This window comes from Neoarius graeffei, chromosome 5, assembly GCF_027579695.1.
Source record: "Neoarius graeffei isolate fNeoGra1 chromosome 5, fNeoGra1.pri, whole genome shotgun sequence".
NCBI lineage: Eukaryota > Metazoa > Chordata > Actinopteri > Siluriformes > Ariidae > Neoarius > Neoarius graeffei.
The window spans coordinates 57,822,676-57,834,545 of record NC_083573.1 but is presented as its reverse complement, the minus strand read 5'-3'; the positions used below and the strand labels follow the sequence as shown (position 1 = coordinate 57,834,545).

Genomic DNA, 11,870 nt, shown 5'->3' with positions numbered 1-11,870 from the left:
AGTAGCGCAATCAGTTACGGACCCGTTGAAGAAGCAAATGTGCTTTAGCCAGCATTTTGTTGCCACCCTCTTGCTCCTGGGTGCCTTTAGCTCTGTGTGCACCCTCAGCTCGGTGTCAGTGTAATTACACACTGTTAGTAATCTCAGCTATAAGCTTCTGCGGTGTCTCAGAACATAACATTTGACTGGAAAACAAACGAAACTGGGACTGTTTTTACGCGCGTTATTTGCAGTCTGGTGTGGGAATGTTCACCTTTCCTACCTTTATCTCTAATAGGATCCCTCATGTCACTATGAAAACAGCAAGCAAACAATACCTTTTGAATTAAAAAAAAATATTAACAAATGAAACAACAACAAAAATTGCTGTTTTGGGCAGGTTTCGTTATGATCTAGTTGTGTAATCTTGTAATATAATTATAATAATAATAATAATAATAATAATAATAATAATAATAATTATTATTATTATTATTATTCGTGGTAGTAGTATCAGTATTATATAATAATAATAATAATAATAATAATGTATAATTTTATTATTATTATTATTATTATTATTATTATTATTAATAAATTGTCTTTTGCATGAAAGGAGCAAGAAGAATGTGGTATATATATATATATATATATATATATATATATATATATATATATATATATATATATATATATATATATGCACACATACAAATGATAAATACCAACCAGGATGTTGAGAAAAAGCACAATGCATACACGCACACACACACGCACGCACGCACGCACACACACACACACACACACACACACACACACACACACACACACACACACACACACACACACGGCTTCGGGAGAGCTGCCTAAATGTCTGTAGACTATATTATTATTATGATTAGTGTCGTTGTTGTTAAATAATAATAATAATAGTAATAATAATGTAAAAATAGCCTACAGACGTTTCGGCAGCTCTCCCTATAAGCCGAGTATTTGTAAAAGTAGAGACTTTTTCCCCTTGTCCATGTTATTAGGCGAATTGTGTTGTAAAGTCTCCAGTCGAGTGTGTAAGGTAAGGCTGTAAAGATGGAGGTGATTTTCTCGCCCTGTGATCAGTGGAAAGGTTCCTTGTGGAGTTTCAGTGGATTACTCTTTCATCAGCACAAACCAGCGCTTTTGTCTGAAAGCCGCTTAGTTCAGTAGAAACTCTTCAAGCCGCGAGTGGGCTCAGATCTCACTGCTCCTGCCTCACAAACTGCATTCTCTCATTATCTTCAACTACACATTAGAGTTTCTTTCCCCTGCGGTAGGTCAAGTGCGCTCAACAAAAAAAGACCCTTCTAAGCTTGGGCGCATGAAGTGTAAAATATCACACTAACCCACAACTCCACAAATGTCCAGCACACCCGGGATTATTTATTCCGATAAACTACAAATCTTCCAGTCGACCTGAATATGCGCGACATTTCCTCAAATGATCTCATTTTAGTGTTCATCTGAATAATAATAATAATAATAATAATAATAATAATAATAATAATTATTATTATTATTATTATTATTATTATTATTATTATTATTAAACACAGGTATTGTAAAGCAGGCATATTGCTAAATTGGAGTGTTATATTAACGGAAAGCGCAGATTTCAGAATGGCTACACACACACACACACACACAGAGAGAGAGAGAGAGAGAGAGAGAGAGAGAGAGAGAGAGAGAAGGCCGTCTGTGTTTGAGTTGTGCTTCAGCAATGATTTGATTGTTTCTGTTGTGTAAACCCGAAGTGTATATTTGGTTAATATTAAAATGGGAATCGGGGCTTTGCTGTGATCCTTGTTTGTTTTCGCAGATTTGCATTTCAATAGGGGATTGCGTCAGGGCTGAGAGCAGACTGCACCTCCGCACTGCTCTTATAGCATAGCTCTGTCCTCCTCTCACTGCATCTGCATCTGCAGCACACTGACATCTGCACTGCATGTTTAATCCCCCGGATACTCACTCTCTTTTACACAATATTCACACAGATTGAAAAAAAAATGATGGGACTGTGCAATTAAATTCGAAATAATAATAATAATAATAATAATAATAATAATAATAATAATAATGCATTGGCTAAACTAGTATAAAATGTACTGTATTTCTTGTGCAGGTTTAGGGGAATCATGGGGCCATGTGAGCAGAGCCAGCTCTCTGGACAATGTGGGCCGTGAGCTCGGATCCCATTTACTACAGGTAGGACTCCATTTCATACTACTGTAATAGCTGATAATACACATTCATTACCACCACCAATAATAATAATAATAATAATAATAATAATAATGCAGTAATAATAGTCTTATAGGTGTAGTTGTTTAATATTTTTAGTATTTGTGGTTTATCAGATAATTGGGCTTCTTTTTTATTGGAGTTTATTTCGGTCATGTTTAAGATGCGGATTATTTTCCACTGTAATAATCTGTATTGTGATGTTCACACTGTAATTGCGCGAATGTAACCTTTGTATTGTTTAGTCCGAATCTATAAAACCCGATTAATAAAACATGGTCAGTGTTTGCTGCGGGGACTCTCCAGACTTCAGTGTTTAATCTGGCACTTTGTTTTTAATCGTTATAAACACTGAGTAAGAGACTGAGCAGAGTCGGGATGAACCGGAACACTGTGCGCTCAGCGCGCTTTGTTGGTTCGTGTGTTTAACTCTTCGTGATTTGTGTTTTAAACGCGCGCGTGTGTGTGTGTTTATATAAATCGGATTTTTCTACAGATTTATCACTCGAGCCTGTTGCTCTTTCAGACTTTGGACGGCTTTATTTTTGTGGTCGCACCGGATGGGAAGATCATGTACATCTCTGAGACAGCTTCAGTGCATCTCGGCCTCTCACAGGTGAAGGACACGGCGCCGCGCGCGCGCGTGTGTGTGTGTGTGTGTGTGTGTGTGTGTTTGAGCAGGATAACAGAGGTTCATTTTAACAGGTAGAGCTGACGGGGAACAGTATTTATGAGTACATCCACCCCGCTGATCATGATGAGATGACCGCAGTGCTCACCGCGCACCAGCCTTACCACTCTCACTTCGTGCAGGGTATAACACGCACACGCACACGCACGCACAAACACACTCCAGAAGCATTTCTACCATTTCTATTCTCACTGATCCTCTGTCTCTCTGCTCTTCTGATGTGTAGAATATGAAATGGAGCGCTCTTTCTTCCTGAGAATGAAATGCGTCTTGGCCAAAAGAAACGCAGGCTTAACGTGCGGCGGCTATAAGGTTGGCTCATGGGATTTGATCTCATTTCCACCTGTCAATCTTTTATATATGCTGAGGACTGTAGAATATACATTCAATTTAGTTGAAAAAAAGAAATAATGTTTAAATGTAGAAACTGTAAACGGATTAGTTTGTCACTACAGTGCATGCTTGTGGCTCAAGAGACAAATGTGCACCAAATTCATTCATTCGTTTATTTGTTTGTTGCTTAAGCCTCTAACTGTGAAAAACACGTTTATGCTATATATTTATTATACACACACACACACACACACATATATATATATATATATATATATATATATATATATATATATATATATATATATATATATATATATATGTTCTTCACAGTTAGTGTGTGTATAGATATCTATATATATCTATACACACACACACACACACACACATACATACACACACACACACACACACACACACATATATATATATATATATATATATATATATATATATATATATATATATATATATATGTATATATATATATATATATATGTAAAATGTATACATGAGGGTTTGTGAATATTTTGGATGTGTTCACATTTATATTTATTCCTATTTTTCTTTCCAATTCATGAAGGTGATTCATTGCAGTGGCTACCTAAAAATCCGGCAGTACAACTTGGACATGTCTCTGTTCGATGGCTGCTATCAGAATGTGGGTCTGGTCGCTGTGGGTCACTCATTGCCCCCCAGTGCAGTGACAGAGATCAAGCTACACAGCAACATGTTCATGTTCAGGGCCAGCCTGGATATGAAGCTCATCTTCCTCGACTCCAGGTAGTCTGCATCCTCTTCCTCATCCTCTGCAGGATGGATGTGCACCTTTCTCCAGTTATATTGGATTGTGGTATTGTGTTAATAGGCACACTGGTGTCACATAATAGTTAAGGCCACCAAATGTGTGTGTGTGTGTGTGTGTGTGTGTGTTTGTTTTTGTGTGAAGCTTTGTTTGTATATTCATGTTCCATCATGAACACGCATATGCACCTGTTATTTTGTGCAACATGCATGTTTGCATGCTAGGCTTATATTTGGACAAATTTTCTTTGTGTGTGTGCGTGCGTGCACACAGGTGTTTGTGTGCACATTGGCAATGTAATTATTCTCCTCCATGTTGGTTTGCCAGGGTGGCAGAGCTTACTGGCTATGAGCCACAGGATTTAATAGAGAAGACTCTTTACCATCACGTCCACAGCTGTGACACCTTTCACCTACGCTGTGCACACCACTTGTGTGAGTTAGGTTTGATTTTGCTCATTCCTCTGGTTACCTTCCTCCCCTGATGTAGCCAGTCCCACTGTCGCCACAGGAATAATCACAACACCATTATTCATGATGAACACAGCACTTCACTTTTCCTGTAATGTGCTACTGATATATTAATGCCTTACAGTTATGCAGCATGAAGAAAGAGCTATCAATAAATTATAATCCATACATTTGATAAATAATAAAAACACACTCTTGACCGGATTACGAATCCAGTGAACTTCAAGATATTTCATAATTAATTATTTTCAAAACAGTATATTTAAGATTTGATTTTTTTTTTTTAAATTAAACTTGATTAAAAGAATATAAAACAATAACCCAATCCTCGTTCAGATTAATAATGATTTCTGTTTCATTTTTTTTCCTAATTGTAAAAACCAATCTTTAATAAAGTTGACATTATGCAGATAAACAGAAGCTTGCTTATTGCCTGTACAGATTGTAAATGTGTATAATAGTACTGGTTTATTATGTATATTAAATTTAAGTAATATATGCATGTCATTTATGGAACTGTAAGTTGCATAATGTTGCTATTTTACTGACATCTGCAACAATTATGATATTTACAGTATATTAGGAGAAGCTGGTAAATACAATAAACACAGTAGCAAAAAAAAGGTTGTACTTTAATGAGAGCAATATTACAGCAAATTACTGCTGATTAGACTTTTATCGAGAATGAATACATGGCGAAGGGGAAGGGGGGGGCATGGGGTTAGGGAGCAAATTATCCAGCACTGAAATTATGTTAAAACTCAACTAAACTACATCAGGATTTATACATAACATTTCAGCAATGAATAAATGTTTCAGTAATGTGTTTTTCCCTTATAAGATGAACATCTACTGTTAATTAAACACCTAAAGCCCTCTGATCTGTCTTTCTCGCTGTGTGTCTGCAGTGTTGGTGAAGGGTCAGGTCACTACAAAGTACTACAGGTTTTTGGCTAAGGAAGGCGGCTGGGTGTGGGTGCAGAGCTATGCAACCATCGTGCACAACAGCAGATCCTCCAGACCTCACTGTATTGTCAGTGTGAACTATGTCCTCACGTGAGTATGCTATTTGTTATTTATTCATTTCTTTTCTATTTCCGTCACACAAGCGATTAAGGATGACTTCTATCAGCTTGTTTGGTTTGAACCCTATTTATAAAGCAGTTGCAAGCTTACTCACTTCATTATAAAGATGTCAGGCAGTTTGTCACACATATTAATACGTCTTCAGGTTGATGGTAACATGGTTCATTATTCAGGTGGTAATAAAGAAGTTAAAAACATAAAGTATTCTTGCAGTTGAAATATAATGTTTGTTATCTGCTGTCTGTGTGTAATTAAAGACAAAGACACAGAGTTCAAGTAATTTGTTTTGCTATATGTTCGGTTACTATAATAACATTTATTATACAGCCACTCGTACGTTTCATACAAACTACATCCAAAACATGCTGATTCAAAACCGTGACATAAATCTCGATATGTCACTCATGAGGAAATCGATGAATTGTTTTGATAAATTTGGGTACTTTTGGTTTGTGAATGTGTCTGTGTCTGTAAAATAAAAAGAAAATCACATGTTGGGTTGAAAATATGAAGTTTATCTTAATGTGTTGAAAAACCCGCATTTCTCATATGAAATACATCGCGGATCTGAGTGGAATATTTCCCAATATTTCACTCCGATGATAGACGCGTGTTGTCACAATGGCGAACGGGTTAACATTAAAATGAACATTCTTTTGATTTAACTTGCAGGTTTTTTGTTTGTTTGTTTGTTTGTTTGTTTGTTTTTTATGTGGATGTATCCATGTAATATAAAGAGCATTACGTGGTGGCGCAAAGATATGAGGTTTATCTTCTCGTGTTGAAAAATATTTTTACTCGTTGGCTTCGCTCACCCAGGAAATATACATTCACCACTCGAACATAAACTTCATATCTTCATGCACCCATGCAATCTCCTACATATATTTGATGCATGATATTAGACTGATTGATTCATTAAAAATTTTAATTAGGAAGATCCTCATGTTAAATAAACCTGACAGCTTTACTGTTGTTACTTGTTTATTTAACCATTGTTCAAAAATGAGCTGCCTGACTAGCAGGAATACTGTTGTGACAAATAACATCAATCTCATGACCACATAAATACTTCTAAGCACAGAAAAAGTGATGGGTTTCAATGAATATTGATGAAAATATTTACAAAATACATCCAGTTTGCATGTACATAATTTCGAACGTAAAAATGCTCCCAAAAAATTTCCATAAAATTTTGCCCTCACAAAATTTAAAGAAACACAAAAACAAAACAAAATGAATTCCAGTCCTGTACGCATTTCGTTGTTCCTTGTCTTTCAAAACCTGAAATAATGAATCAAGTAATAATCAAGGATTATGATAATACAAATAGGGAGGCTAAGAAAAGGGTTTATTTTCAGGTTTATGGATGTAGTGGGAGCTTATTTATTTGATAAGCCGAGTGCTTTACTATCCTGTTCTCACAGCTAACTCCTACAATTACACCCATGTAAGGTGAAAGCGATGCTGACCCCAGTAACCCCGGACGTGCTCTCGCTTCTTCTCAGCTAATCGCACTGTGCACCGCTCTGAAACATGTCTGTAGCTTAAAAAATTGCACAGCGTGCACCTGTCGAGTACCGTAAATGGGCACTTCCGTTTTGTCCATGTCATTCTGCTTGTGCAACCTTTCGTGCTCATGGTGGTGTGAGAAGCAGAAATTAGTATGCAGCGGCACGTTTATACGCAACAGAGAGGGTGTGCTGGCCTTTACCCTGGAGGTTAGTGCTGCCGTTGTGTGAAAGCAAAGAGGCTTACTACTGGCAAATATATATATATATATATATATATATATATATATATATATATATATATATATATATATATATATATATATATAAACTTAAAATACATAAGCTATAAACATTCAAGATGTAATTATGAACAAATGATATATTTTATAAAATCTTGGTAATTTCTCAGTGAGTACTCAGTGTTTGTGATGTGACCAGATAAAATTTCACACGATAGTAAATGTGTTATAATTGAGTGTGAACGCAGTTCTTGTATGAAATAAGCAGTTAGTAAGCTGTACTGAATGACCCGTGGCTGAGGGGAACCTGGTCAGTGCTCTTTTATCAGGTGGGAAGTCTGTGTGAGAACGACACTCTCAGCTGTGGCTCTGTTCACTCCATGAATTATATGGGTGGCTGATTCAAGCCTGATTTATTTGTCATGCATTCGGATGCATTATCACTGTTTCCCTGGAACTCTCAGTAAAGAATGAAGCGACTCAGGCTGAGAAGCGATTCATCATGTTGGGGCTGGGAGCGAGGGCTGCACAGACGAGTGAAACGGGTTTCTGTGTGTCTTTGCAAATCCAGAACGTCCTGTGGAAGCAGCACCAGTGCCTGGCATCCACGCCTTAGCTCGCGTTTCGCCTGCCTGTTGCAGATGTGAATGATTCGGCTCCATAAAAGCATCCATTAAGCAGAAGAGGTGCTGCATGCTCATGCTAATGTGAAGCTGGGAGCAGCTTCACGCAGCTCCCTGAGCTCAAAGTCATAAAAAGAAGTGTTTATGAGCCTTAATTAATAGGCTGTAAAGATGATGAGTGTTTATAGCGCACAGCTTGCTAAGTGTGTTGCTAAGAGTTCTGTTGCTCCCTGTTATGACAGGCATGTGTTTGATCCACTGTTCATTGCTCTTCGAGTGTAAAAAGGTGAATTTAGGTGCAGAGACTTGCTCCCTGTTTGACCCTGCTGTGTGTGTGTGTGTGTGTGTGTGTGTGTGTGGTCTCATAATTGCAAAGCTATTCTTTGGTCACAGCAGAAGCAGGTGAATGTGTCTGGCCTCTTATCCTAGCTGTTATCAGAATGTCTGCTTGTTCACTGCAGTATGAGGTGTAAAGTAAGTGTGTGTGTGTGTGTGTGTGTGTCCTCATAATCACCTGATTCTCAAAAAATATAAAAATATTTGTATAGAAAAAGCTTTTATTTGTAAAAGTAAAAATAGGGATGTTTTTTTTAAAGGTATAGATCTAGAATTTTTGCTGGACTAACAATTATGTAATTGGAAACTCCTTATAAGGATAATTGTGTGTGTGTGTGTGTGTGTGTGTGTGTGTGTGTGTGTGTGTGTGTGTGTAGTGGGGACCCGAATAGGAATTTCTGGCAATATTTTTTGATATTGCGTGCGCTTTTGTTTGGTCATGAGGAAAACTGCCTTTGTCCAGTGTTTATTGAAAGCACTAAAAGAGGCAAAAAGTTTCCTTTTGGCTACTGAGGTTAAGCTTAGAGTTAGACTATAATGAATGAATAATTAATATAAATAATGAAATAATTATGTCAGTGGAATGTCCTCTCAAGGATAATAAGGTGTGTGTGTGTGTGTGTGTGTGTGTGTGTGTGTGTGTGTGTGTGTGTGTGTTCTGCTTGTTTTGGCTTCTGTCTACAACCTATAACCTTAGATATAGATTCCTGTTTACGCAGTGACTCTGTTCCAGATTAAGATCCTTGCGTAAGTGTGTGTCTGTTTCTGTGTGGTGTTGATCTCTGACATGTTCTGGACTCTCCAGACACAGCTTTCTTGGTTTAAAAGTTGAATAATCATCAGGAAGAAAAATCCATACCGCACTTTACTCAGAAATCAATTTCCATTTCCTAGTTATGCCTCATGCAGGATCTGCATGTGAGCTTGGTTTAGCCAGACATAGCTCTTAATCTCACTGCATATTTGAAGGAAGACGCTTTCCTTCTGTCGTGTTTGTAAAAGCCTTGCTCCAATCTGCAGGAGAAACAATGGCTTCCAACTGTACCTCCTCCCTTCTTGCGTATGCACACTGTTTCTCTCTCACACACACTTTCACGCTGGGTTCTTCGAAATGAGCAACTGTGTCTTAATTATCAAGCAGATGTTAACTTGCATTTACAGCATTGGGAGAGTTGAAATAAAAAGCCCTAGTACACAAACACGCCAGAGACACACTTATACAACCAGCCTCACACCACTTCGCTAGAGAGCTTGTCTCTGTGTAATGAAAGTATCGATTTTAAGCCTGCTGAGTGCAATACCTGCTGGACTTCAGCTGTAACTTCAGCTTTAGTTTTTTTCTCAACAGGGAAACTGAGTATAAAGGTCTACAGCTGTCCTTAGACCAAGCGACATCCAACAAACCATCGTTCACCTACAGTAGCCCCTCGAACCCGGTCAGTGACAGCAGGAAGTCGAGTAAAAGCAGGGTGTCCCGCACCAAACCCAAAACCCGACTCTCTCCTTACCCACACGTGAGTGTGTTCATTCAATCCAGCAACTCTATGTCCCTCCTACTGGAAGCGTATATATGGTTCAAATGTTATTATCTTGAGACAGTGGTTGATGGATATGTGTGTGTGTGTGTGTGTGTGTGTGTGTGTGTGTGTGTGTGTGTGTGTGTGTGTGTGTGTGTGTTTGTTTCTGTGCAGTACCCAGGCTTCCACACTGAGCGCTCGGAGTCTGATCAGGACAGCAGCCCATGGGGTGGGAGTCCTCTGACTGACTCTGCCTCCCCACAGCTATTAGAACAAAGTGAAAGCATGGATGCGTCCTGCGTGTACCGCCAGTTCCCAGAGCCCCGCCCTCTGTGCTACAGCCTGCCTCTGTCTGAGGAGCATCACACATCCAGTGATCACCAAGGTCACGGTCATTCACAGGCCTGCGAGCGTGGCCGCTGTGAAGCTGGCAGATACTTCCTGGGTACTCCACAGACAGGGCGTGAGGCGTGGTGGGGCGCCGCCCGCTCGCTCTTGCCTCTACCCAAGTCCCCACCTGAGAATGGAGACGGGTATGAGTGTGCGATGCCCCACATCACCTCCATCCACAGCCTACATGGTGAGTCTCACTTTGAGTTTTGCACTGAATAGCTGCAGATATGGATTTTGGAATCCACAACTGAAAACTGTGAATGTGAGTGAAGACTGAAAAGTTGTAGCTCTGTGTGGATAAGATTGGAGACTCCTGGTCTAACGCTTTGGCTCTGGTGACTTTCTTTGACTTTTGTTTGCAGTGAGAGGCCACTGGGATGAGGACAGCACAGTCAGCTCTCCAGATGCTGGCTCAGCCAGTGACTCAGGCGACCGGTACCGAATCGAGCACTTCCGCTCGAGCCCACAGGAGCCCAGCAAGATCGAGACACTAATCCGGGCCACGCAGCAGATGATAAAAGAGGAGGAGAGCCGGCTGCAGCTGAGGAAGAGTGGTACCGAACCATCTCTAGGGCCCGCTAATGGTCTAGCTAAGAGCACCAGTTCCTGCTTCAGTAATGAGTTTGCCCAGTCAGCACTGCAGGGAGTTGTGTGTCGGGGTTCAGCTCAGGTGATCAGTCCCGCCCCCAGCCCCACCCCTCTGTCTCGCCTCAGCAGCCCCAGCTCTGAGCGGTTGGCCAAAGCCAAAGACTTCCTGCAGACTGAGCTTTCGTCTCCACCACAGCAACAGCAGCAACAGCTGGGCCTTGCAGGCTCCTGCGCCGTCTCTCCCACCCCTGCACTCTACCCTTCTCATCCTCGCCAGTATCTGGACAAACACACTGCCTACTCGCTCAGCGGCTACGCACTGGAGCACCTCTATGAGGCGGACAGCTTCAGAGGATACGCCCTAGGCTGCGCAAGCTCCTCCCACTACGACATGACCTCTCACCTGCGCATGCAAGCCGAGCAAACCACCAGCCATAAAGGGACCTCCGTCATCATCTCCAACGGCAGCTGACGCTCAGACCCTGACTACGTCTCCCAAATGAGACAAAACGCTCAATAGTTCTGTAGTTTCCTGTCCAGAGAGAGCTTTTATGTTAATATTTGCATTGTTTAGAAGGATTCTAGACCTCAGTATTAAGGTAACTCCATTCAAGCATTTAAAGTACTGATGATTCAGAGGAACAATATTTTAAAAGTCACTATTTTACAAGAATAGCTGTTTAAGGAGGTTTTTAATGTCACAAATTACTCTACAGTTTGGGAAAAGAAGTGACTGGTCAAGGAGAAAGACTAATATGATAAACAGGACGATGTCCCAGTGAGGAAAAAGGCAAAAATCATAGTTATTGATGAATCCAAGTTGAAATTATCTCCACAAAAATGTAAGTGCATCAAATATGTTTTTGCAATCAGTATTTTTTTAATGTTCCTTTGTTGGTTTTTTTTAACTTATACACTGAAGTGAATGATCTAATTGTCTATAATGATTATGGTGATTTGAGTGACTTTTTTTTTTTTTTTGCCTTTTGCATTAGACTGCTTTCACTGCCATTTCATGTCCC

General features: G+C 39.7%; 1 protein-coding gene across 2 annotated transcripts in view; it reads left to right on the top strand.

Moving 5' to 3' along the window:
- The window catches only part of sim1a (SIM bHLH transcription factor 1a), a 13,339-nt gene extending 2,019 nt beyond the window's left edge, over nucleotides 1-11,320 (top strand). Inside the window, exons 2-11 of one of the 2 annotated variants that reach the window (XM_060920625.1) lie at nucleotides 2,135-2,217; nucleotides 2,780-2,869; nucleotides 2,959-3,067; nucleotides 3,171-3,256; nucleotides 3,861-4,060; nucleotides 4,410-4,516; nucleotides 5,461-5,608; nucleotides 9,699-9,864; nucleotides 10,042-10,447; nucleotides 10,623-11,320. In XM_060920625.1, coding sequence (XP_060776608.1) covers nucleotides 2,135-2,217; nucleotides 2,780-2,869; nucleotides 2,959-3,067; nucleotides 3,171-3,256; nucleotides 3,861-4,060; nucleotides 4,410-4,516; nucleotides 5,461-5,608; nucleotides 9,699-9,864; nucleotides 10,042-10,447; nucleotides 10,623-11,320 — 2,093 coding nt within the window. Of the gene's footprint in view, nucleotides 1-2,134; nucleotides 2,218-2,779; nucleotides 2,870-2,958; nucleotides 3,068-3,170; nucleotides 3,257-3,860; nucleotides 4,061-4,409; nucleotides 4,517-5,460; nucleotides 5,609-9,698; nucleotides 9,865-10,041; nucleotides 10,452-10,622 lie in introns of both variants that reach the window. The other variant, XM_060920626.1, reaches the window with a different exon arrangement.
- The last annotated feature ends 550 nt before the right edge of the window (nucleotides 11,321-11,870 follow it).